At 40.8% G+C, this 27,779-nt stretch overlaps 3 protein-coding genes across 4 annotated transcripts in view; 1 reads left to right on the forward strand and 2 right to left on the reverse strand.

The window, feature by feature from the left end:
• Positions 1–27,779, reverse strand: part of LOC123976309 (ankyrin repeat and MYND domain-containing protein 2-like) — an 817,726-nt gene that overhangs the window by 93,870 nt on the left and 696,077 nt on the right. The gene's annotated exons all lie outside the window — the stretch shown is intronic.
• Positions 139–7,647, forward strand: mrps18b (mitochondrial ribosomal protein S18B). Its single transcript, XM_046058386.1, has 7 exons — positions 139–372; positions 1,622–1,790; positions 1,865–1,962; positions 2,049–2,117; positions 6,003–6,069; positions 6,148–6,207; positions 7,287–7,647. Exons 1-7 carry the CDS (start codon positions 292–294, stop codon positions 7,481–7,483), a joined length of 741 nt encoding a protein of 246 aa, XP_045914342.1. The 5' UTR covers positions 139–291; the 3' UTR covers positions 7,484–7,647.
• On the reverse strand, positions 7,640–27,522 carry abcf1 (ATP-binding cassette, sub-family F (GCN20), member 1). 2 transcript variants are annotated; one of them, XM_046058338.1, is made up of 27 exons: positions 27,317–27,522; positions 25,082–25,131; positions 24,904–24,981; positions 23,810–23,939; positions 23,693–23,724; positions 22,847–22,933; positions 21,355–21,405; positions 21,003–21,113; positions 18,764–18,820; positions 18,600–18,671; positions 18,407–18,502; positions 17,436–17,558; positions 17,157–17,257; positions 14,508–14,593; positions 14,289–14,428; positions 12,691–12,839; positions 12,519–12,602; positions 12,113–12,237; positions 11,315–11,427; positions 10,747–10,921; positions 10,061–10,135; positions 9,903–9,973; positions 9,791–9,823; positions 8,782–8,950; positions 8,630–8,694; positions 8,472–8,544; positions 7,640–8,063 (listed from the first exon to the last, which is right to left on the reverse strand). In XM_046058338.1, the coding sequence occupies exons 1-27, from the start codon at positions 27,372–27,374 to the stop codon at positions 7,897–7,899; spliced, it is 2,571 nt and encodes an 856-aa protein (XP_045914294.1). In that variant the 5' UTR covers positions 27,375–27,522; the 3' UTR covers positions 7,640–7,896. The 2 variants fall into 2 exon arrangements, with proteins under 2 accessions (XP_045914294.1, XP_045914295.1); XM_046058339.1 differs by lacking the exon at positions 21,355–21,405.

The raw sequence follows: 27,779 nt of genomic DNA on the forward strand, positions 1-27,779 counted from the left end.
TCACTTAAATTTAGTAAATATTATTTCTTCAAAATGGCGACCGGTTTGTCTGTCAGGTCAGGACAGTGATGCTCACAAGCTCAAGGCATATAACGTTACATACAGAGAATGTAGCATTTAAACAATCTATAACAGACCAAAATAAAAACTACAGAATTTGGATTTACACACAATTTAAAGGATATATTTGTAATTCCGTTGTGATATTACATTTTTACGCTTGACATAGCAACAATATGGCTTGATCTTTGACCTTTCACCTACAACCCCCAACACAACAAGGAGGGGAAAATGGCTGCCTCCATCCCAGGAATCGTGAAGGCTTTTTGCCGTCTTTCGCCTTCAATTTTACATCCATTACGACAGTATCAGGTATTACATCTATTTGTGCTGGTGATATACCCATGACGATGACTGTGTGATATTTTTTACGAGGTTTAACGTTATCATATGTTTAAGTCAGAAAAAACGCTCGACGCTAGGTTCCTATTCCCCACGTTAGCTAACTTAGTTAGCCGAGAGTAGCTGTTCGTCAACTTTTTGTAATTAGAATTTGATAGTGTATCGGTAATAATGCACAGTCGGTACAACGCGGGACATTGTAATGTGACTCAGTAAGGTGGATTTTTGGCTTTGGCTTCATTTGACAATAGTGTCGTATATTAATGTCGCCTGTGAAAGCGGTATTTTATTTTTACGGGTTATTTAGCTAACGTAACGGTATCAATGACCTTATTTCATAAGTGTAGTTATAGGCTTTATGCATCCCTAACAGTTAGCATTAGCGGCACTATAATGGTCCGTTATGAACAGTGTTGGGCTGTACTGTAATAATATTACTTTTCCCAGTAACTATGTAGTGTAACTAATACTTTTCTAAAACAGTAACGTTAATATTATTACAGTTGCTAAGGCAAGTAACGCTGCGTTACTCGTTACTGAACGCAACATCCTTGACGTGAATCCACGTGTGCTGCAGCTCAGCGGGACCCGACTTTGTTGTTCATGTCAGCTGATAGCCAGAACTAAAGGAAAAATGGAGAAGAGGCGTTCTTTCTACAGCTGTAAGTAGCTGCTGCCATGATTGTGTCACAGTCTAAGATATAAAGAACATTGTCGTCTTGTGTAAACCAGCAAAAAGCTTTCAACCGCGAACATTTCTACATCTGATTTATTGAAGCATCTGTTGAAGCAGCACAGCAACGTGAAACTTACAGAAAGAATCTCCGGCAGAGCTTTCACTGATGCTGGACTGGAGAGAGTGGCGTTGTTTGGGGGGAAGGGGTGGTAGTGAAACCAGTGTTTCCCATAATTAGCCTATAATTTGGATTATTATCAACGCTGACCGCCCCATATTGATTTTCTACTTTTTTTATTTGGCATATTTAAAATCATATTTGATTGAGGAGCATATATTTGTGCAGCACCTCCTCTCGCTCATTCTGTGGGAAACTACTAAAAATATTGTAAGGTAACAAGTAACATTTTTATTACCCAGTAATAAGTAAAGTAATATTTTTTTAAGGAATAATAAGTAACTAGTAATATATTATGGTTATGAATATGTTTGGCATGTTGTGACGATGATGTCAGTGGTGAGGTGATTTTCTTTTGGATTCAGTCCTGTCTGCAGAGGCTACCTGTAAGAACATGCCCGGGTCTCTCTCTGTTTGTACCTCCAAGTCGCTTTTTCTGCAAAGCAGCGTCACTCCAGGATGAGGATGCTGCTCGTGCTGCTGAGGCGCTCTCTGCCTACAAGGACAGACCCTGGGATTACCTGGAGAGTGAAGGTATGTAAAGGAAAATCCAGTCTCATCTTTAGCGCTGATTCTTGGTTTTACTGCATATTCATTTCCCATGACAGAGTACATTGAGAGGTATGGAACCAATCCAGTGTGGGCAGGCTACAGGAGGAACCACAAAGGAGGCATTCCCCCACAGAAGACCCGCAAGACCTGCATTGTAATATTTATACTTGAAACCAGCTTTAGTTCCATGCATCACATCGGTCGTTTAAAGTAACATTAACACTGTTTGTGTTTCTGCAGCGAGGAGACAAGATATGTGGAAACCCCTGTCCAATTTGTCGGGATCCAAACGTTATTATCCATCATCAGGTGGGTTAGCATCTCATTCACTCTAATTGTCTCACATTAAACACACACATTCCTTGAGTTACAGTGCATTGTAGTGTTCTGTTATACATTAGTCTGGATGTTTTTATTCTAACAAAGCACTATGCAAACTCACCCGTTAAGCACGGACCTGCCAGGTACGGGGGAGGACGATTGATTTTCACGCAAAATGCAAATGAGAAATTGTATGGAACAGACCGTCTTTATCATTGTCTGCTCGCCGATCTATAGTAGCCACACAGGCATTCGGTATATCAAACGATTTGTCTGCTCAATACGAAGAGATGGGGCCCACTTACAGCCTAACTTACAATTGTACTTACTTTGGAAGCTTTATGTTATTTGGAACATGGTTGTATGGACAGAAATAGTGCTTTGAAGAAAACTCCCAATACCAGTGAACATATAAACAGTGAAAATGGCCAAAACATGGACAATCGCATGGTATATTTTTGAAAAATTGTGTAATAACTGTATATTAATTTCTTTTCATCAAATTTACAGTTGTATTCCAGGTGTATTAGAAGATTCAGTTGCATTATAATCAGTTGGATGATGGTTTTGATGGTGATATTGCTATTAAAATACAGATTTTGTACCAGGCAAGGATGAAAATATATTTGATCATTTATTCAGTAATAGCAAAAAAAATAGGTTCATTTGGATTCATACTCCTTAGCTTCTGACCTATCAAAGGAGACCAGAATTATGCATCTAGGCCTAATGGTTGAGGAGTTTGGGTATGTTATTTTAGGTGTTTTTTCCTAGCAATAGAGGTCTGTTTCTGAGAAGTTAAGTGATTTTTTTGCAAAAAAGATATATTCTTGATTTGTCTGCATTATTTGAATATGGAGCAACTTGCTGCAGAGGGCCTCACAATTTACCACAGACCACTAAAGAGACCTAGCCTTAGATAGGACCATGCAAAATGCTCAATTGTAGGGCCATCATCACCACGTTTGAAACAGGATTTATTCAGCCTTGTGACTGTGGCTCTATTGTTCTAAGCTGACCACGCATTTCCATTCACAAAGGAGCAAATAAAGACGAGGAAGAAAATAAAATTTTTGTCATGCTTCTGGATAGACCCTTAAATGCGGTCATTAAAGTGTGTGACCGAGATATGTAGTGAGCGGGGCATTTTTCAGTGCAAGATTACATTTACTCATTTTGCAGACATTTGTAATCAAAACAACTCAGGCACCATCCACACTACTGCGTTTTCCTTTTAAAACGGAGACCTTTTGCTACGTTTGCACCTCCTGTCCAGACTAAAACGGCAAAAATGAAGACCTACAAGAGGGAAGTTTGAAAACGCTGCCGACTCCATTTTTCAATTGGAAACTCCGGAGGGCATTTTAGTGAATACGGACAAAAACGGTGGACTTTAGAAACGATGACGCAGATGCTCATGATTGGCTCTCTGATTGGGTCTCATAAGTCACGCAAAGTAGAAACAAGATGCTACTGACAAGAGTTTTTGAACAGTATTTTTATTAAAATATTTTTTACTGGGCAAGTAACACTTAGAGCCTACACTGCTACTGTGCATGTCACCGTATTTACTTTGTGACGACTCCCAGTCTGTTTTCCGCCGCCACAGACGCTTTTAACTCCCGAGTTACATTGAGCAACAGACCCAGCTCGTTCTTGGTCCTTGCAAAAGAAAATCTGGTGTGGTTCTTCGTCTGCATTACTTTATTCTTTCGCCAGATCCTCTGTAACTACAGAATAGCCCATCTGCTTCATGTTTACACTGGCACGAGCATGTCCAGTGTACGTGAACGGCCACTAGATGTGCGTTTTCAGTCTTTCTAGCATGGACGGAGATCAGCTCTGATACGCAGCTAAAATGCTGGTGTGGAGAGAGATCGTATTTGTTTAAAAACTCAGTTTTTAAACAAATACGGAGTAGTGTAGATTGGGCCTAACATTTGAGGAACATAAAGCATCACAAGTAAAGTGAGAGACCTACATGCAACAATAGATACTAGAAAGAGCTATAAACTCAAACGGCATCAACGGGATAGATACCTAGGGGAATTAATAAGCGTGAGCAAGTAGTGCAATCTAGTGAATTGTAAGGAGGTAGAAGAAGAAGAGCACAGGAAGTGCATGTGAGAGGTTAGGGGTTTGGAAGTTTTTTAAGAAGAGATCAGTTTTCAAGATCTTCCTGAAGTTAGAGAGGGACGTAAGAAGATTAAAGTTTCTGTACTGACATTTTAGTCTATTACGTGGCAGAACATTTTGAAAAATGGCATCATTTCCCAGAATCCAAGCTGGTGTCTCCACGTCTTGCTTTGTCCAATGGTCTAAAATCAAAATCAATAGTTTACTTTCATAGAAAAGAAGTATAGGTGTACATAGAACAGAAAGTAACATTTGTCAAGGTGGAACCTGCGAGTTTTGCTTGAAAACTAATGATGCACGATATGGATTTCCCCAACGATCCGATAGCTTATCCAGTAATTGCCCATTTCTCATGACCAAACTGATCCGATTGCTGAAAATTTCTTCACATTTTTGAAAATTAAAAAGAATTTTTACACACCTGATGGTAAGAAAGGCTTAGATCATCTAAGTCATTTACAGCAAGATTTATAATTTTATTCCATAACTCTGACCTAACTGACATCACTTTTGTTAACACAATAACAACAAAGGACAGTTCTGACTCTTGTTTTTTTTAATAAAGTATGGCTTTCATAGAACATGAAGTCTATCAAAATATTTTGCATAAGAATTCAAAATAAATCAAATGGACTGACATAAGATGTAGTACATTGAAACAAAAAAGTAGGAGGAAGTGAAGGAAGTGGCTCTATCCAGGCGCAGCAATATGACTTCATGAGCATGACAATTTCATTTTCGAATAATGAAATGAAAACATGCCCAATATCGGCCGATCATTTATTGGATGGATAATTATCATGTATCTCTATTGAAAACAATTATGGATTTTCTTCAAGGTCATTTGTCATGTTACAACACAGGGTTGCACAATGAAATGTAACTTGTAGCTCCTTCATGCTACAAACATTAACTGCATAATGTTAATGTATATAAACATATATACAAATATTTCAGTTTACAGTAAAATAAACATAGCAAGCAGCCGCTTATATAGATCAAAAAGCCTATAATCCTAAACAAATGCTGTTTCAAGTAATTTGCTTATAGTTATCAAGCAGTCCGCTGACAGTCTTCATTTTGGGTCGTGGTCCATACATGGGGAAACCAGTGTGTGTATGCATATTCAGATACAGCTACCGGTCAGCCAACTGACCGTGGCGTATCCATCATGCACCGCAGGGCCGGATCTCCTCTGCTCTCCAGAGAAAGAAAATGGGACCAGTAAAAATGACACCCGTTAAAACTCTGACCATATCTTAATATTGTATGTGTAAAATGAGTTTTCTCTGTTATTGTCTTTCATTTACACACATAGGCCTGAAATACACACACATGCACACACAGGACCCATAGATGCATTCATTGTTAACTTTAGACTAGACTAGTAAGTAAATTAAATAATTGTAATGCAATATGTTTATTTTAATTGTTCCTTTTTAAAAATGCAACTGCTTGTCAAAAAGCAAGACATATTTTCAGTGTAAGATATAACTTGTTTTTAGCATGTCACAGCATTGAACCCTATATGCTTAATACTCCACTACATTACAGAGGGAAATGTGTGTGTTTGTGTAATTAAATGATAAAAATAGGGCAAGAAACTCACATTTAGAATCGGCGTACCGTTCTATTTATATTCCAAACACAGCTTTATATTGAGACGTTGTAACGTGCAACTGATTGCCTCATTTCCTCTCCAGTGCTACGCTAACCCAAATGTATCTTCTCCTGTAGAATGTTAAACTGTTGCAGCAGTTCATCAGTCCCCACACTGGAACGGTGTATGATCCCACTCGAACTGGTAAGTCAAAATGTCATCAGATTATGTCAGGATATATAAAGGTCTTTGATCATGTTGTGATGGTTCTGCTGTCTCCAGGTGTGTGTATGAAACAGCAGAAGAAGCTAAATGAGGCAATCAACGCAGCACGTAATCATGGTATGCAACACAAAACACGACTTAATATCAAATATGGAGCGCTTTACTTGAATGCTGAGTTCACTTAACTGCCTTTGTGAAGTTAAATGGAAAATGGATGTCAAATAATTTCTCAGACAAAACAGAAATCCTGGTCATCGGGTCCCAGCAGCCTTTTCACCTGTTTAACCCAAAAATCTATTGATCGACTCCAGACTGTCCAGAACTCAGCTGCCAGGCTTTTAACCAGAACAAAGAAATATGACCACATTACTCCTATTTTAGCTTCATTACACTGGCTCCCAGTATGTTTTAGAATTGACTTTAAAATTCTATTGATCACTTTTAAAGCTCTTCATGGCCTCTCGCCTTGTTATATTTCTGACCTTTTAGTCCCATATGTACCAGCACGTACCTTGAGATCCTCGGGCAGAGGTCTGCTGTCTGTTCCAGAGTCTCGACTGAAAACTAAAGGGGACAGAGCGTTTGCTGTCAGGGCCCCGAGGCTCTGGAACAGCCTGCCCGAGGAAATCAGGTCGGCTGAGTCAGTGAACTCTTAAGTCCCTTCTTAAAACATACTTTTATAGGAGAGCCTTTCCCGATCTTATTTGACTTTATTTTATCCCTTTTATTTTATTCTATTTTACCAATTTTATATTTATCTTAAACGTGTATTTTAGTCTTTTCAATGTTTTCATGCTTTTATCTTGTATTATTGTCTTCACTTGTTAAAGCACATTATAACTTGTTTTTGAAAAGTGCTCTACAAACAAAGATTATTATTATTACTATAAACTGCCCCTCTGAGGTCCAGTTATCATTGGGATCACAGGGATGTGAGTACTACTGCATTTGAATCAGATGTTTTGTCACTGACATGAGAACTTATCAGAATATAAGGCGTAGTCTGTATGTGACCCCAGAATTTAGTCCTTCCCTATTCAGTGGTGAAACCTGTTAAACCACTGATCAGGTTTTACAGGCTGAGTTTAGTCTTTCCACACCAAACATAGGAAAACTTCATCAGATGCACAGTCTTTTTTTGCACAACAGAACCACCTAAGTATCACCAGGTAACAACACCCTGTGTCCTTTTTCAGGTTTACTCCCCTTTCAGATTCCGTATGTGGAATTTTCAGCAGAGGACTACTCAAATTCCCATGACGCTGTGGGCTCCACACCACCTCCCCTGTTCTTAACCCCTGGAAACATGTGGTATAAATGGTACGGAGAAATACAGCCTGATGAGAATGACGTTGCTAAAGTCAAAAAGACATACAAGGCTTACTTAAAGTGATGGAGTCTACAGAAGCCGTCCTGTTGCTTGTGCTGTGATGTTTCTGCCATTCACTCACTGTAGCTCTATGGTTTGCTGTACACATGTACATGTCTACTGGATATTGAGTTTCCAGCTTTCATATGCTACAGGTATGAAAATAAAAACTGCACCATAAAACATGAGAAATGGATTTCTTTTATTATTAAGCTTAAGATCTAGACCACAGGTCATGGATTCAAGACATTTACCTCCCTCTATATTAATAGAATGCATGGTAGGATAATCTCTCCAGTATATGTCTCCAACCTATTAAAAGATGAAAGGAATTAGATACTTTCCAACAAATCCAATTTTCTTTTTATTATCTGTTACTTTGTGAGACATGATGGCCGGTCCAGATGGTGCAGCGTGTCCTGACAGTGCCTGTGCAATCATGGGTTGACCTTGTTGACCATGGTCTCTCCCAGAGCCTCCAGCACCTCCTGCTTGTAATCGTCAAAGTCTCCGTTGATCTGGTTGACTGTGCAGTCCTCCACTACCCACAGCTGGCACTGAGTCTCTGTGATGAGCCGGGCATCGTGACTCACAATGATCACAGCTGGACAAGAAGGGGAACTACGTTAGTACTGTCATAAAGAGCCAAACTGTACAATTATTGTTGTCAGGATAGTCGCTACAGATGGCACAACGTATATAGTGACACCTGGTGGCAGGACTGTAACACTGCAAGTAGACAGATTGGGAAATGATTAGTGTGGATATTGAGTGGGGAAAACATTGTATCATCAGGATACAGTTAAACACAAGCACTCAAGGTGAGCCACGGCTAAGCCTAATATTTTGCTATGTGTGCTCCGTGAACTATTCAGCTGGAAACAGCGTAAATTTGAGTTAACAACCAATGGCCTTCATAAAAAAAGTGCTGGTATGATCCTTGGATTTTTAGCTCATTAGTTGTGAATGAATCCTTTCTGATGGCCAGTTCTTACTGAACCACTCTTCTTACCTCCTTTGTATTCATTGATGGCCTCTGATAAGGCATCGATTGACTCGATGTCCAAATTGTTGGTGGGTTCATCCTATCAGAAAAAAATAAGCATTTAGTCACAGCATTCCTTCAGGTGGTTCATCTGCAGTGTGGATAAAAGGCTCCGTGGCCCTTACCAAGATCAGCACATCAGGCTGACGACAGGATAGCTCAGCAAACACTACTCTGGCCTTCTGACCACCTGTTGGAGATGAAATCCAGACACAATGTTAGAAAATGTCTCCTTCCCGACAGCTGATACCCTCTGTCTGATGCTTCATGTTCATACCGGAAAGTTTGGAGATCTGAATGGTGTGGGCGTGGCTCTCTAGGCCAAAACGTCCCAGGCACTTCCTGCCATCTTGGTAAGGAAGGTTGAAGTTCCTCATCAGGTACTCTGTGGCGGTCTCTTCCATGTTCAACTGATCAGCATACTGCTGGTTGAAGAAGCCCACTTTCTGCATGCACACCAAACACCCAAGTTACTCGTCTGCATGTAAACTGACCAATCACTACAACAATATCTCATTACCAGAATAATCAAGTTCAGCAGTGTTGCTGTCTCACCGCGTGCTCACAGTGTAAAGGTGACAAACACGTTTCCATTAAGAACAGAACAGAGCACCACGGGCAGCCCTGCTCAGGTATGGGAAACAGTCTGTACTTGCATAGCGACGTTCTAGTCTTCTGACCACTGAAAGATCTTTACACTACAATGTCACGCTCCCCTATTCACACAAATTCATACACTTTTTCCAATAACATCTAGAGACGGTTTGGGCAGATATTAGCTAATGAATGCTAGTTGCTGATACTGCCCTGTGAATATGCATCATCCATGTTAGCTGTGGCTTTCTGGATTGACTTCAGTGAGACAGTTCAGTTGACCAATTACTAATCCCCATTGTTTTGCTCATTAAAAATAATGAAATTGTTTTATTGTTATGCTAAATTAGGTTGATGCAGACACAATTTCACACTGCATACATAAAGATTGCGAATTACTGTGACTTTGCTTCATGAATACTAGTTTCATCTGGCAAGTACACCTTGTGGCCTGACAGTCTAGCAGCAGCCGCCATCTTTAGCTCTCCACTCTCGGGTCATGCCGAGTCATGTTAACACATTACAATGCTAAAAATATTATGGAAAACACTTCTAACACAGTAAATATTTATGTTTTGTGAGATCAGAACTTTGTCACTGCAGACAAACTACATAATGGTGTCCAGAGGCTTCTAGCCCAGTGCACAGCTGGTCAGTATGTAAGAGTCAAACATCAACAGTAAGTTACTCACCAGGCGATGATTCTTCCTCATCTCACCTTTGGTCTAAAAAACAAACATCCAGTTAAGTCAGCAGAACATATGATTTAGTTCAATTTTAAATTTTGTGTATCAACACACGTACCGGGGTTAATTTCCCAGTGAGCAGCAGCAGCAGGGTACTCTTCCCCACACCATTGGGTCCAACTATACAAACTAGATGAAGGAGGAAAAAATGAATGTCAGCATTTAATTTTTTTTCTCCACATTACCCTAAATTCATAAGAGAAGCTGCATACTTACTCCTGGACTCCATGTCAATTCCAAAGTCCACATTTTTGAAAAGTGGCTTCTGACCCTCATAGCCAAAGTCAACACCTGCATAGGGGAGAAACCACCGAGTCAAAATGTTGACCACCTTTAAGCAACGTTCTAAGTCGAATTATTTGTTTCCATCAGCTGGTGTTAAGCAAATACACTATGACACGATCAAACAAGCAACAGTGACTCTGGTATACTACAGCTTTTTGTTCCTCAGATGGCATTAATATGATTTTAGTGGACGACACCCACAGGCTGTGGATTTGTTTGATCAGCTGACAAAAAAGAAGGAGGTATGACATGCAAAAAGGTCTCTGGACGGATTAGCCCACATTTGCAGCCGTCCACCCACTCCAGGTCAATTGTCACACCTTTTTTTAAATGTAAAAACTGCATTTCAAAGCCAGTAGCGGAAACTGCAATTACTATCAGTAAAATGTCATAGTAACAGTAACCAAGGAAGATAGGAACATGTTTTAAGCTTTGCCGTCTCCCCTCTGTGACATTTATTTGATTGACAGATACTGTTGTCCTGACTGAAGGTATGACATGTAGTCCGCCCTCACCTGCCTCCTTCTGTGTATCTGTGTTTAGATAAGTTAGCAGCAGCCTGTACTGCTGAGACATGTTCGGTACAGTTTGGCCCTGAGCACTGCAGGGGTTCTTACTGTGAAGTCCCAGTATGGGTGGTGAGAGGGGAGGTGGGTTGGGGAAGGTGAACTTGACGGTGTACTCTTTAGGCCTCTTCAGAAGCTCTGTTGCGTCCTGGCTCTCCTCCTCCTGACTTCCCTTCTTCTTGCCTTTCTGTTGCTTCCTGGTCAGGACATCTTTAGTTTGCTTCTCCTGAGGGGGGACATTTAAAGACCGGTGTCAGCTGCAAAAACCACCTGAGGCAGAATGGATGGATACAGCATTTGTGTCAAATGGGAATGGCAAGGGGTGGCATACCCCACAGCTTAGCTTGAGTCAGAGGTTTAAGTTGTTACTTAGCTAAAGACTTTATAGGCCTGTTTCAACAGCATCAACTGTGAGAGTGAGGAACTCGTGATCCTTCCATGAAGCAACTCACCTTGCCCCAGTGATGGAGCTTCAACTGGTGTGTTTTGATTCATGTTTTTAATTCATGTAGGCCAATCTGTTAAGAAATTGGTTTTCTCTTTAAATCCTGGTTCATTTCAAAAAGGGGTCACCTTTCAGATTTATGAAACTGGTCCTTGGGGGGACAGCCATACTCACAGCCTGTTTGGTGGACTTGCCACCTGCCTTCAGCTCTTTGAGTTTCTTCTCCTGCTTGTCGTACTGTTTCTGCAGTTCCTTCTGCTTCTGCACGTACATCTTCTTGAAGGTCACTGAATCAAAGCAAAGAAAAAGCACTCAGTAAGTAAAACTATAAACTAACCCAATCCCAGTTTCCTACATCATCATCTCGTAATAGCAACTGCTTCACAAAGAGAGCACAAGAAAACACAAGTAGTACAGCCATGTGGTTTTAAAAGAAAACAGATAAAAGCAAAAAAAAAAAAAAAAAAAATAACATTCTAGGAAATTAAAAGACAGTTGAAATAAAAGTAAAACTCAAGTATAATCAGCAGACACTTTGATAAAAGCTGGTTTTAAGAAGGGACTTAAAGGAGATCACTGATTCTGCCAACCTGATTTCCTCCTCAGATCCTCCTCATTTTTAACCATGGATGGTTAAAATCTATTCGAAAGCTTACTAGGAGCCGGTGTAAAGAGGCTAATTCATCTCAATCCTCCCATTTTCCAACTGCTCTTCTATTTTAGAGCATTGATTATTAAGTTTAATTCCAACTGTGAGAGCTACAAAAAATATGTAACAAAACTGATAGGCAAATAGTGAATTTCAACACAGACATGTACCTCTACAGATTCAGTTTCAGATGCATTAAGGTTCTTAGCTAGAAAAAAACCGACAAAACAAATGGAGGGAAAAAGATAATTGAATTGTATTAATTTCAGAATCATGTTATCTTAAAACAAATACACACATCCCCGATCTGTAAGGACACTTACAGTAGTTTCCTCTATAATAGTAGAGCTTCTGGTTGTCTAAGTGGACGATATCTGTACACACATCGTCAAGGAAACTCTGGTCGTGGGAAACTATGAGCAGAGTCTTCTTCCAGCCTTGAAGGTAGCTGAAAGTGGAAAGAGAACGCACAAATGTCTCTACAGGACCAGCACAGACACACAGCTACTTCATTCTCCTTAGAGAACATGCAAATCTAAATTCACCTACACTTCTTCCATTTAGGAGCACAGTGAAAAAAGTAACAAAGCTTATTAACAAACAATTTTTTGTCTTTAATTTGTCACCATCTGTAACGCTGCTTAGCTAAATTAATTATTATAAACTACCTTTATTAACTACACAGTGCTGTGATCCAGGAAAAGCATTAGATTGAAAAGCTGCTCATACTTATTGAGCCAGATGACGGCGTTCAGGTCCAGGTGGTTGGTGGGTTCGTCCAGCATCAGGAGAGTGGGCTCCATGAACAGAGCTCTGTGGGGACAGAAGGTAAGTGTGTGTGAAGAACATCTAACAGGGTAATGATGGACCAGTTCCATCCATGAAGTTTGTAATGGTGTACCTGGCGAGGGAGACTCTCATTCTCCACCCACCAGAGAACCTTTTGGTGGGTCTGTTCTGCATCTCAGGGGTAAATGACAAACCAGCCAGGATCCTTCTGGCCTTGGCCTCAGCTGCTGCAGCTCCGATTGCCCTCAGCTCTTCATAGACCTGAGGAGCAGCAGAACCAGAGACAGGTCAGATGGGGATTCAAAGCTTCAGTGTGAATATTTGAAGCTATGTCGAGGTTCTGGGGCTGGCCCAAATGTCACTTTTTGAGCTTTGAAGCTTCGACGGCGCCGGCAGACAGCTACTGTTCCTGCGAGGCAGTGGTGGCCAAAAGGTTAGAGAAGCGAGCTTGTGACCAGGAGGTAAAGCTGGGTGTCCAGGTGTGAATGTGTAACTGTGCGATTCTGGCTTTAAAGGTTAAAAAATAAATAAAATACTGTCGCATTTCGCCGGCTGTGAGCACGCAGTAATTTCATAAAATACAGCAATGTATTTCATAGATTGAAGCAGAACAACAGAAGGACGAAGGCCCAAAAAGGTCTGGCAATGACATGAGTGAGGGAGAAACCTGACAAGCACAACTTGTAGACAGGGAGAAAGAGAGAGAGAGCTCTGTTCCTTTATTTACATGTTGTGGAAAAGGTTGTGTTTAACTTGTGGCCAGGCTCCCAAGTGCAGGACTAAGAGAGGGAGGAGATAAAAGAGGAATATTTATTGCAGTGTTGAAGTGATTGGAAACTGAACCGGGAAAGAGCAAGATAGAGTGGAAGACTAGATACTGCAGAACCGGGTTGGTGGCTGTGGTGCAGAGCAGAGGGAACCATAGCTGAGAGTCCAGAGGGTGAGAGGCTGAACTGAGCAGGTCCAGAACAGATCACGGGAATTTATTAACCGGGCGGGGGTCCAGGGAAAGCAGACAGGATGAGCAGAAAGTAACACCACATTATTATGCAAAATTCGCTTTTTGTGAATGTGAACTGGAGAGTTACGTTCACTGCTGTGAGGGGAGGTCAGGTGTGCCAAGAAAAAAAAGGAAAATATCCATATTTGAATCCTAACACTGAAAACCGAATGTGTACCCAACAATCGAATACTCAATTACTCCTTTCCTCATCAGGAAGGAAGAAGTGGTTCCTGCTTGCCTGTTATAAGGCTAGATTTGCCATATAGTATATTACATGACAACATCTGTGCAAGTTAAAAAGAATATGACTTCACCCCGTTGACCGTTTCTAACGGCAAAGCAGAGCTCCAAACCAAACCCTACAGTCCGCAGGTAACAGTAAAACATATGACACTAGCAAGCATCTGAAGTTCCCACTTGTCCTGGACAAAGTACAGTTGATATAATGGATGTGGATTCCCGCGGTCACAGCTGCTACTACCTCACTTCGCCTGTTTCTCCTCTGCTCCACTTGTGTGTGTCCCCTACGCCCACACATACAGATGTTCGGTCGTGCTGCCTTTCAATCTATCTGGCCAGTAAATGACAAGATTTTGTTCTGGAGCGTTGAAGAGATGGTTCTGGGATGAAGACATTTATGTCTGAGACACAGAGGTACAGTGGCCCTAACTAAACACAGGTTCCTGGTACTGGATATGGTCTCTCACCTTCTCCAGCCTCTCAGCCACACAGTCCTCTCCCCTCTCCAGACGAGTCTGGAGCCGTTTCTCCTCCTCCAGAAGCTTCAGGCGGCGGGTGTCGGCCTTCAGCACTGCCTGCACCGCCGGCGTGTCATCAGCTACCACCTCTAACAGGAACACAAGTACATGACACAGTCAGCGGGAGACCACAGGATAGAGAAACAATGGAGAGCACAGGTCCCTTACCCTGTTCACACAGCAGCACATCAATGTTGGGGGGAATACTGAGCGCTCTGTTGGCTATGTGTTTCAGTAATGTGGTCTTTCCTTTGCTGAAAGATGGAATGATGACAAGAGAACACTGAATCAGTTATCAATTTCTACCACAATGAAACCTGCAGTGGGCTATTCCTGCTTGGGCAGCAGCACTATTAAGAGAGCAGGGGAGCGTTTGGAGAGGATGAAAATGATGTGAATAAACTGCAGCAGCCTCAGTCACCACATCGCAACCCAGTTTCACAGCTGGAAGATTTTGGACCACCGGCGAAACGATATAAACTTATCTTCAGATCTATGTAGTGCTGTCAGTGACGGTCTCTGGCGCTGTGTCTTGTTGTTCTCTCTGGCTGTGTGTCTTTCTGCTGGACTCGGCTCTATCTGGATCTCAATGAGGTGATTTGATTAAATAAAGGTGGTGTATAGAAATGAAGGAATATCTGGTGGAGGAATAGGGACCCAACTGTCTGTCTGTGTACAGTGAAGTCTAAACCATAAATTGTAGTGCTGAGCTAACTGCAGATAAATTGGTATCAGTGTACAACTGATAAATGACAATTTAAAAAAGGAGAAACGGATCCCTCAATCATGTTATGAGTGTTGTGGTTGCACAGGTTTTCCACCAGAGGGCAGACTGCAGTTCCTCTGTTGCCGACACAAGTTCAGTATTATTTCTAACAATGAAAAAAAGTTGATTTTTAAACTGTAGTATGTCATGTTACTTTGGTGAGGTCTCATAACTACACATAACAAATGCTAGGGATAATATCTGTTTGTTTTTTCTTCTCTTCAGAAACATAACAAAGAATATTGGCTGATATATTGGAATTTTGGATTTTAAAATGCTCAAATATCAACATTGTTATTGTTCTTAAAATTCCTGTATCAGTTGGGCTCTAGTATATGTTACAAAACATTTTTTTGGGTTGTTACACAGTGCGGCCATTACCAGCTAATAACAGCTTACTATGACATATATTGTGGATATGGCTTTAATTACTCACCGGCCACTTTATTAGGTACAATTCATTATTAGGTTCAATTGCTTGTTAACACAAATTGCTGAACAGCCACATAGCAGCAACTCAATGCATTTAGGCATGTAGATGTGGTCAAGACAACCTGGTGAAGTTCAAAGTGAGCATCAGAATGGGGAAGAAAGGGGATTTAAGTGACTTTGAACGTGGCATGGTTGTTGGTGCCAGACATGCTAGTCTGAGTATTTCAGAAACTGCTGATCTGCTGGGATTTTCACGCACAACCATCTGTAGGGTTTACAGAGGATGGTCTAAAAAATATCCAGTGAGCGGCAGTTGTGTGGAAGAAAATGCTTCGTTGATGTCAGAGGAGAATGGGCAGACTGGTTCCAGATAACAAACGGAAAGGCAAAAGTAACTCAAATAACCACTCGTTACAACCAAGGTATGCAGAACACCATCTCTGAACGCACAGCACGTCAAACCTTGAAGCAGACGGGCTACAGCAGCAGAAGACCACACCGGGGGCCACTCCTGTCAGCTCAGAACAGGAAACTGAGGCTACTATTCGCACAGGCTCACCAAAATTGGACAATAGAAGAAAAATGTTGCCTGGTCTGATGAGTCTCGATTTCAGCTGCGACATTCAGATGGTAGGGTCAGAGTTTGGCATAAACAACATGAAAGCTTGGATCCATCCTGCCTTGTATCAACAGTTCAGGCTGCTGCTGGTGGTGTAATGGTGTGGGGGATATTTTCTTGGCACATTTTGGGCCCTCAGTACCAACTGAGCATCGCTGAAATGCGACAGCCTCCCTGAGTCTTGTTTCTGACCTTGTCCACCCCTTGATGACCACAGTGTACCATCTTCTGATGGCTGCTTCCAGCAGGATAATGCACCATGTCACAAAGCTCAAGTCATCTCAAACTGGCTTCTTGAACATGACAATGAGTTCACTGTACTCCAGTGGCCTCCAGTCACCAGATCTCAGTCCAATAGAGCCCCTTTGGGATGTGGTGGAACGGGAGATTCACATCATGGATGTGCAGCCGACAAATCTGCAGCAACTGCGTGATGCTATCATGTCAACATGGACCAAAGTCTGTGAGGAACGTTTCCAACACCTTGTTGAAAGTATGCCACAAAGAATTAAGGCAGGTTTGAAGGCAATAGTGGTCCAACCCGGTACTAGCAAGGTGTACCTAATAATATGGCCGGTGAGGGGGTGTTGAAAGAGAACACGAAACGTCAAAGATACGTTTAAGGTCACTTAGAAACAGTGTCTCCGTTACATCCCACATTGTCCACCTGGAAGTCCTGACGAGAGTGTGATCGATTAACTAATTCCTAAACTGTTCAACACCCAATCATACAAGGTTGTTTATTTGGCGTTATACAGCACAAGGCTGCATCACAAAACAAAATTTGTATTTCCTTCATGTGACACACACAACATATAATTAAGTGTAGGTCTATTTTAAAATATAGTAACATCCATCCATCATCAACCACTTATCCTGCGTACAGGGTCACGGGGGAAATATAGTAACATGTAAAATAAAACAAAACAATATACACAGTTATTACAAGTCTCTGTGCCTCTATTCATAGCCAATAACTGAAAATAAACTCGATATTTACCCATTTGGCCCAACCAAACCATATCTTCTTCCAGCCACAACCAAAAGGTCAGCATTGACGAAAAGCTCCTTGCCGTGAGCAGATATACTGAACCTCTCCAGCTAACGGACACACAAGAGATCTTCATTAACAGAGAATGCATTTCCCAAACTTTGTTTGTCATTTTTAAAAGCTTCTTAAGCATTATGGTTCACATTTCAAGAGAACAGGATTTTTAGACACAGGCAATTAAAGCACATTTTAGGCCATTCATTGAGAAGATTGTAATAAGAGTGTAACCTTGATATCAGAGGCATTCTCCAGCATGGCCTGTCTAGAGGACATCTCAGCCTGGGAAATGGAGAAATCTCCCTCCAAAGCATTCTGAGCTCGAACACTGGCCACCTGCCGCTCATACTCCATCTGTAACGACGCACCAACACAGAGAAATGAGAAGCCGAAGGACACAAAACAACACTTGTCATATCACCAGAGTTATTTTCTTTAACTTAAGACTTAAAGTTCAACCTGATCTACAGAAGACGGATTATACCCATGTCCCAGTAAGAGTGGGCAAGATTTACATACATACATTTCTAACACATTGTTACCACATCAAAAAAGAAAGCGATATTTAGATTTTATAGGGCTCCAGCCAAAGATTAATTTTATTAAAGATTAATCTGTTATTGTTCGGATTAATCAATTATTCGTTTGGTCTCTAAAATGTCAGAATATAGTGAAAAATGCTTGTCACAGTTGCATAATGGCCAAAGACATTCATTGTACAGTGATACACAGCAGAGAAAAGCAGCAAAAGCTCACACTGGAGAAGGTGGAACCAAAGAACATTTTATAATTTAGACTAGTCAGTTCTATCAACTGACTAATCAGTTCATTGTTTCAGTTGGCCATTTCCACACAGAAATACGAACAGTTAAAGTAGTAGTGTTGCATATTTTTGAATACTGGAACTGATAATTATAGTCATAATGACAATAAGAATAATAAATAACAACAACAACAACAACGGCTGATGTTAAGGAATCTTAAGGCGTGTTGCTTAAGTTTTAAAATGTGTTTCTAGCTGTTTTGCACATTCAGTGTATGCCTGTATGTGTCTACATGCATATTTGTTTGCTATATAAATGAAATAAACTGAAACTTCATCACACGTTTTCACAGGCTGAACAGCTCTTCTCATGACTTTGACATGTAAAATAAATAAAGATACATAATTATCCCAACGTAGCAGCAGACATAGTGAATACCTGTTTCTTTTTCTTCTTCTTCTCCTTTTTGCTAAGGTTAGCCAGCGGATCATCTTCCTGCTGCTTGGCCTGTTCTGCTATGACGTCCTCAGCACTCTGGTGGTTCCAGCCAGAGAAAGGGAAACATTAACACACTGACCCAACCCAGAGAAGGGGACAGCTTTGTGGAGGACAGCTTTGTGGACAGACATACCATCATCATGCCACCACCATCACTGTCCTCCTCCTCATCCTCGCTGTGTGGTCGCTGAGCAGGTTTTTCTTTCTACATGGGGTTAAATCAGAGAACGGTTACCTGGAAGATGCTGAAAATCAGATCCAAATAAAAGAACAAAAACAGATGTGCTTATTACTTGCCTTTTGTTGCTCTTTCTTCCCTTTCTTTGGCTTTTCGTCCTCATCGTTTTCTGGTGACTAAAAACAAGTTGTTTTTTTAACTAATCCTTTATTTTCTAAACCCAGCTAAAAACTCAGACATTAAAAATGCATGCAATTACAAAAAAATAATAAAAATAAAAAGGTGTCCAGGGTTAGATCAACACATTTTACTCTGCATCGAAAATGAAAACAAATCAAATGTTTTAGCTCTTCCAGGAAAGCGTCAAAGAAAGCCACACTTTCACTGACCGTCTTCTCTTACTGAAAGTATTTCAGGCTGTGTTGTACGAGTAAATTAACTTTAATAAATAAATGAGGAATAATGGAAGCCTATGTTTACTTCTTTTTATATGCCATGCTGTAGATTAGTGAGGTTTTTAAAGCTTTGCAACATTGTAGATTTTGTGTGTTGCGCTAACTCACGCTGAAGTTTTAACCTTTCTGCGAGGCCAAACTGTACGACTTCAAAACTCACAATGAACAAACTGACCGGTCACAACGCTGCATGCATACACAGAACGCTGGGCCCGTACTTATCAAGTGTTTCAGAGTCCCTCCTTGGAATCCCACACAAATTTATACATAAACTGACTCATGGAAGAGAGTGTGACAGCCACAAAATAGAAATTATAATAATTTACTGTAGTTGCGGCTTGGAGTATTAGACGATAGAAAACTTTGAAATGCAGAAATTATGGATCAGTGGTGGAGAAGGCAGTGCTTTTCTGCAAGCCTTTATGACGTGTGACACCAGACAGCCAATCACCAGCATTATTAGATCTTGGTACAAGCAAGCTGCATGCTTATTGGCTCACTGATGCTGATTAGATTTACTACAGAAATCTGGTAATAAATGACAAGGCAATTTTGTGACACTCATTAGTATCAAAGAAACTACTTTTGATAAAAGTACCAAAGTTTGGGGGAAGATGCTGCCGAAACGTCCAGAGAGAAGAGCCGTCTGATTGGCTGGACGGCAGCATGTTTCCCTGGTTACATCTTTATCAACCGTTCCATGTTTTAATATAGTTTCATATTTCCAGCAGGCGTTTCAAAATGCTGCTTCAAATAGCAGTCTGAACGCTGTGCTGTACAGCCACCACAAAGCCAGAGCGCATTTGTTTGAATGCTGAAATTTTTTCCCTACTTTATTGAATAGAAAAGTTCAAACAGACATCTGTAGAACATACAGGTTCATTACAATACCTATATTTCAGAACATGACTGGGAAAAGATAATCATTTCAATTAGCAGGTAAAATAAGTTATATAAAGTGATAGCTGTTTCATAAAAGTGAGAGAGGGGATTACTTAAAATACAAATAATTCAAAAACAGGAGATCTGTGTGTGCGTGCAATTGGTTAGCACCATTAACATGTTTCAATCCCTTCCTGTGCATCTCTGATATCTTGCACAATGACAGCAGCAATGATGTTGCAAAGCCTCTGTGGCCTGTGGCACACCAGTCTATGGAGAACCCTGGATCTGCCCTTCCACTGTCCAATTACACCCACTGTGAAACTACTGTGGCCCGCATCTGTAATGGCTCCAATATTAGTATCTCTCTAAATATTCAATTCAGCGATTGCTGTTATTACTGCTGCAAAAAAGTGCCAAACACAGATTCATCAAAACAATATTTTCATGAATTCAAGTATTCTCTAAACATCTCATCAGACCACTGTCTTGTTCACAGGTTAGGCCTTCTCTGGGGTTCTCCTAAACATCACCCTATACAGGAGGAGTAGTAGAAAGTTTATAGAATACTTTTACTCCTACTCCTAAAAGTAGGACCAAAATGTGTCACTTGATAAATACAGGCCCTGATTTGTCCACTGATCAATCCAATAAGTTTTAGTGAAAACAGATTGATGTGCCCTTAAAAATTCTACTTTCAACAGCAAGAGGTAAAAAAGAAGAACTTGGAGCTGCGTATGGCTGGAAGATATGGCCAATATAGTATATAGTCAATATAGTTTATACCGTCTCATTGTACATGAGACGGTATAAACACCATTTAATCTCTTCTTTTAACTCTTGTACTTTGGTAAATTCTTTTTAGAGCAGATACACACCGCTTCAACATGTGGAGGCCTAGTTGTAGTTCCTGAGCTGATTGGAAAATCACTGTTCTGGGGCTGGTTTAACAATCAGACAATTCAGCGTTAAAATCATGTTTAATCTGCACAGTTTCACTCGTTTATTTAGCAGCACCCACCTTGGACTTGACTTCTACCTTCTTGGTCTTATTTGCAGTTTTTTCTTCACCATCATCCTTCTCTACCTCCTCCTCCTCCTCCTCCTCCTCCTCCTCGTCGTCAGATGCAGCCTGCCAATTTCACATGCACAAATCAATCCGAGCAAAGTTTGTTGCATCTGTAAAATGTGTAGAGACCAATTCAGTTATGGAAAAGACCTGTGAACTGTCAGGCAGAGGGAGATGAGAGTCACACAGAAAAAGTAAACTCTGTAACACCAATCTGTCCTGTCATGTTTTGTCCATGGATGAATGAGTGGATGGGAAGCATGCAGGACGATGACATAGGACAGAAAGATTTTCCAGCACCCACCTTCACTTTCCTGGGCTTAGGTTTATGTTTTTTCTTGCCCTTCTCAACCTCCTGTTTTAAAGACACACAGACATGTACAGATATACCCAGAACTTTAATGTAGATCCACTCCGCTGTTACAGAAACGTTACTGCTACAGGGCTCCAGACTAACTAAGGGGCCGTCCTACCTGACCCGTGAGCCAAACTGTAATTTGTTGTTAACTGCTATTAAAAGTTATCCAGGCCGCTCAAACTAAGACAAATCCCATGTATACTGCACATTTATTATGACGTCATTGACCTTCTTTCAGCTTTACACAGTTAGTACAGTAAGATTGTCATTCACGTCTGCGGTAACATCTCCCGATCAGAGTTCCCTGAATAACCTTCGTCATGCATTGAATTTTAATAACAATGATTGAAAAATCTCAAGGCGATCCATCATTCTGACAGATGTACTGTGTGTTCACACAGGAAGCAAAGTGATTCTTTCACATGGCGTAATTACATACAAAGACATCATTCTGCGTTCCAGGCAACTCGGAACTTGGAAATTTCCGACCTCCAACTAGAAAAAGTACCATGGAACAGCACTTGAAGTCGGATTTCCTACTTGTGAACTCGGAGAAAAATAAAAACTATGTACCCCGATTTCGCGTATAGCAGCTGAATGACGTCACACGACAATGGCAGCTCCCATGGAAGCACACTTTGTAAACGGTAAACAACCTAAAAAGGCAACAAAACATATTTGCATGTATTTAATTAAAAGTATAAATACTATCATATAGTAAATCCTGTTCTGCATGTAAATTGATGTTGAAAAATGTTGCTAGGTAGCTGGTTATACAAAAGAATCTCTAAGGCATATTCTCTGAACAAGAGTTATTCAGTAAAAATGTAAAAAATGCCAAATCATTTTAATTAACACCAAGGGCAATGGTGGGTGTACACCTGACAAAGAGTTTGTCACGGTCAGCCATATTTTCTGTCAGGCACCACCATGCACCTGGAACGCTTTGAAGTTGGAAGTCGGATATTTCAACTTGGAAATATCCCAGTTCCGAGCAGAGTGGAACGCAGCATTAGAATAGATGTGACGGGTATCGCTTGAGTTGAATTTCAGCGGGATTCTGCTCTGATCCGGAGCCATTTACCAGCATTGAGCCACAGAGTTTCATACCTCCACTGTCTGTGGGCACCCAGAGCTCTGCGAAACCACTTCATACCAAACAGAGACCGGATACAACATCAACCAATGAAGCTGTATATATTGTTCAGTTATTTACATTTACAGTGGAGCACCTTCTATATGGCATTATTTAATCAATACATGGCTGTGTCTCCCTTCAACAAACACCTTGTTAATCCCCCCTGCTAAAAGAAAGCTGTGACTGCAGCCTGTTAGTAACTCCAAAAGGTAATAATTTCATTTTAACATGCAGAGTTGAGGTCAGTGAACACCACGCATTAATGCTGCGTTTGATGCCATGTGAAATACAGCACTGTACCTTTGTTTCTGGTTTATCCTCATCTGAATCAGCATCCTCATCCTCATCACTGTGGCCCTGGCTGAGAGCAGCAAAAATGTTTCCACCCTGAGGGACACCAGAGAGGCTTTACTCTGCATGCAGCATGTGAAGAGTCAGGACGGTGGAGGTAGGCTCGTCACAATGACACGATGGCCTAATCACCTTTATTTGAGCTGAGTGCACGATTGTTAGATTCCACAGTGAAGGCAAGTATAAGCGAAGAGCATGAAACAAACCACAGCCACGTTTCCATCAGGCTTTCCACGTCATTTTCCACCGTTTGAGGTTTTCCTGGCACTCTTAATTACACCATTTACAGACAGTCCTTTGCTGCTTAATGTCACTATGTTTAGAATTGTTGTGCAGCGTAACTGGACAAACAGCTGATCTGTCATGTAATATTTGACACATTTTCAGCGATAATTTGTTGCATTAACTCTTTATAGACTAAAGGAATAAACACCTCAAGCGAGTGTGAAACCTTTTTAATGATACTGTGGAAGTTTTCATCCAGCTTTTCTAATTAATAAAACTTCTTGGATGGAAACATGGCTTGTGCTTCCCCGTTGCATAGTAACTTCCAAAATTAAAATTAGCATCCTTCTACATTAACTGTCTTAAACCACTTTTTTGTACATTAGATCGTCATACACAATAGTTTTAGAACAAGCTATTTTTAATAAATCAATGTACAGCAGAGCAAGATGCGAATAAAGATAAAGATAAAGAATACAACAATACAATCGTTAATTGCAATTATCAACTACAATTTCATGGTTGTGCCAGCCCTAGAGAGGTGAAGCAAAATGTAGACTAATGACAAACCTTAGTCTTCTTTCCTTTGCTGGGGACAGGGACTGTGGAAAGGAAAGGAAAGCACACTGAATAATGACTGTACAAATGGGAGAATTATTTCATTGCAAGGTTCAGTCTTAAGCAGACCTGGCTCATCTTCCTCATCACTTGCTTGCACAGAGAGCTTTTTCAGCTTCAGCATCACATCTTCATCATCAGCATCCTCATCTGCATCTCCACGTTTTCCTTTCCGCCGGTCTTTCTTCTTTTTCTGAGGCTGGAAAGAACAGTTTCAAATGAAATGTCAAAAGTAGACAGAATCTGATCCAAGTTTGGAGGTTTGAGAATCAGGCAAATGTATTTTAGCCACCAAGCATATCACTCTCCAGACACCACACTCCTTTGACAAAAAACTGTCATTTTACCTCACTCGCTAGTTTGCTTGTGAGACTTTGGTATTAACATGTTAGTTCAGATCCAAACTAAGCCTTTAAAACACAAAACTCACACGATCAAAGCAGTGGTGAAAGAGCAACTCCCATGTTCTGTGGGGTAAAATTACAGTTTTTGTCAAAATAGTCTGGTGGCCTTGAAGAGAGTGATACAGGGGCTTCGGTTACCTGTCAGAACGGGCAGTCTAAGTATATTAATTAATACTTAATATTCTAAGTATAGCGTACACTTAAACAAATATTGCATTTTTTATTTAATTTTTTGGTGGCTAAAATACGTTTGCTGCTGTCCCCGACCCCAGCAGAACGTTCTGTACCTCCAAACTGGGGGCATGCTGAACGTCATACAGGTGCATCTCAGAAAATTAGAATATTGTGAAAAAGTTTCTCTTTAACCGTAATTTAAGTCAAAAAGTGAAAATTATATATTTTAGATTCATTACATAAAAAGTGAAATACTTCAGGCCTTTTTTTAAATTTTAATCTTGATGATTACAGCTTACAGCTCATGGAAATCAAAGATCCATATCTCCAAATATTAGAATAAACAATGTATAATACAGAAATGTTGACCTGGTTCAGAACACACAACCAAAATTATGGGAAAGGCTTCTGATTTGACAGTTGTCCAGAAAAACTATTGCTAAAGACTTGAGATCACAGAACTGGATCTTTCCCTGCTGCAAGTCAAAAACGTTACGTTAGCCAGCCAAATGTCCACATAGTTGTTTTTAATCAGTGCATCAGTCATCCTGATAGTTACAGACCTGCTTTCAAATGAAAGATTACCTGTTTTCCTTGTGTGTCTTTCACAGCCACCTCATCCACCTTTTCAGCTTTGCTTTCTGTGGAGAGTTCTTCAAAGAACTGGAGAGAAATATTCAAACAAATCCGATGAGACACATTGCACCACAGAGACAAAACATTTTTAATACTTAGAAACTAAAGAAATGAGACAAGTACTCACACTCTTTTTCCCCTTTTTGTCTTTCTTTCCTTTCTTCACAGTTTTTTCTGCTGAATTTCACAAAAACATCAGTGGGCATTAGTGAGCTGAGAAACTGTCTGTACAGCACTGTCAGATATTATCAAGACAGTGACACGTACGTACTCCAGTGCACTGTACTTGAAATCCATCAATGACTATGACGTTAAGTGTTGACTGTCAGCTTTAACTGGAGGATGCTGACATCCTTAGATAAACGGTGTAGGACTTGTAGCCCTTGTTGCAGTCAATGAAAACCTTTAGATTGTCTGCACTTTACACCAACATCATCAAAACACCAAATGAAGGAATATCTTTTGGAAAATATCTTTCCATCCCCCCAGTAGAGGACACACAATCGGACAATCTACACTTCCAAAAAAATAAGGGAACAGTTAATCATCACAGTTTAACATCAAGTCTGTTAAACTTCAGGGATATCAATCTGTCCATTTCAGGAAGCATAAGCGTTTGGGATCCTGTGTTGGTGCAAATGAAAGTGACAGAAATGCAGGTGAGGGTGGCATAAGGGCCTGACGTGCTCTAGTCAGATCTGTGGTCACAATCGAGCGCCGTGCAGCTCAATTGGCATTTGCCAGAGAACACCAGAATTGGCAGGTCTGCCACTGGTGCCCCGTTCTCTTCACAGATGAGAGCAGGTTCACACTGAGCACATGTGACAGATGTGAAAGAGTCTGGAGAAGCCGTGGTGAACGTTAAGCTGCCTGCAAAATCATCCAGCATGACTAGTTTTGGCGGTGTGTCAGTGATGGTCTGGGGAGGCATTTCCTTGGAGGGCCGCACAGACCTCCACGTACTAGCCAACAGTACCCTGACTGCTGTTAGGTACCGAGATGAAATCCTCAAAGTCACTGTCAGACCTTACGCTGGTGCAGTGGGCCCTGGGTTCCCCCTGGATGCAGGACAGTGCCCGGCCTCATGTGGCCAGAGTGTGTGAATTTGTGGTTGACGAAGGCACTGATTCCATTAAGTGGCACTCACGTTCCTCAGACCTGAATCCAACTGGGATCCTCTAGGACATTATGTGTTGTGCATCTGATGTCTAGCTGGCCTGTGTCCTGTACTACGAAGGGAGTTTAACCTACTCTGACTTAACCCAGGGTTGACAAACTCTGACCGCCTACACTGGTGTTAAACGGTACTACGACGGTGAATAAGATGTTAGTTAGTTTTGTCGGTGTAAAGGATTAATTACCAAATCAACCAAATTTGAAAAGTCAACAAATACAAGCAGAAATAGGTCTGTGGAAACAGTTTCTCAATGACCATCTGTCAGTTTGGTCCTTAAAAGTAAGACTGGTCTCTGGAAATGTGTTGAATAATTAGTTGCATAATTTTAATGATAGCCTTTATTTTCAAAGTCTCCATTTAGTCTGAAATACAGTTGGCAGGCGGTAGATCGTTTTATTACTATTAACGTTAATTATAATAATTAATCTTAAAATATCCTAAATAGGTTTTTTATGTTTTTTGATTCATATTGAAATAATCATGTGTAGATAAGTTCTTACACGGTCATAACGTAATGTCTAATACGTAACTTAGCGCAAAACTACGTGGGGACAGTTTGAAAGCCGAGGCTGGCTTTACAGCAGTGCTAAGTTGTGGGTTAGCAAACTGTCACTCCAGCTGCTGCTGTGAAGCTAACATGAAGCTAACCTGCAGGGAGGATGAGACGGTCCCAGAGCAGCACAGCTCATCACAGCTCATCACAGCTCTCCTGCTGCTATAACTAACACCACAACAAGAACATGTCTAGGCGAACTAGAAAGTAAGCTGAAGGTCAGAGGGCAAGTCATTTAACGTTACTGACACACACATCATACCTGGAACACTTTGTTTCCCATTTACAGAGCCAGTGTGAGTACAAACACAGGATTGTTTTCAGCGCACACAGAACGGACAGCTAGCTGAACGTGCGGAGATTTTCGCTGAAGTTGGCAAAAAGACGTGTAATGATTAGAACCGCTGACCGTGGGGTCAGAGATTCAATGCCTTTAACGTTAGGTGAATAGTCTTCAATCCGAATTGACCTGAAGATACTAAAGAATCATGAAAGAGTTTAAGTAGTTTGTGACAAGATATCCACCGTTGCCAGTGAGCAGTTAGAAAGAAGTTTAGCATAACTGGTACCTTATCTGGTTAGCTGAAAAACGCTACTGGCTAGCTTCTCACTAAACATTAATGTTATCTCACCAGCTGCCGAGGAGACGTCATCGTCCACCCACTCTGCGTCTTTCGATTTCTTCGGCATTTTGTTACTTTAACTACAACTTTATGAAAACAACGTAGCTAAAACGGTGTCCTTTTTTTATCCAGCGGGTTATCAGCCACACACATTTCATGCGGCCCAACCGACGTGATGGATAATGCACATGCCGGGTAGCCTTCTTCTTCTTCTTCCTTTGATTTTATTGGCGGTGGCAAACAACTTTCGGCTGCATTACTGCCACCCACTGATCTGGCATGTGCACTAAATCCTCTCTAATTAGTCTACAAAACAAAGAAATATTAACAAAACAAATAAACAAAGTAGAAATAATTAAATACATAAAAAGGAAAGAAATGGGGAAAAAAACAACAAGGATTTGTTTAGCTTATGACTAATATCTTGCTCTCCAATCTCATGGTGCATCCTTTAAAACTTCTCTCTCTGAAT

The sequence above is a fragment of the Micropterus dolomieu genome, linkage group LG09 (assembly GCF_021292245.1).
Source record: "Micropterus dolomieu isolate WLL.071019.BEF.003 ecotype Adirondacks linkage group LG09, ASM2129224v1, whole genome shotgun sequence".
Taxonomy (NCBI): Eukaryota; Metazoa; Chordata; class Actinopteri; order Centrarchiformes; family Centrarchidae; genus Micropterus; species Micropterus dolomieu.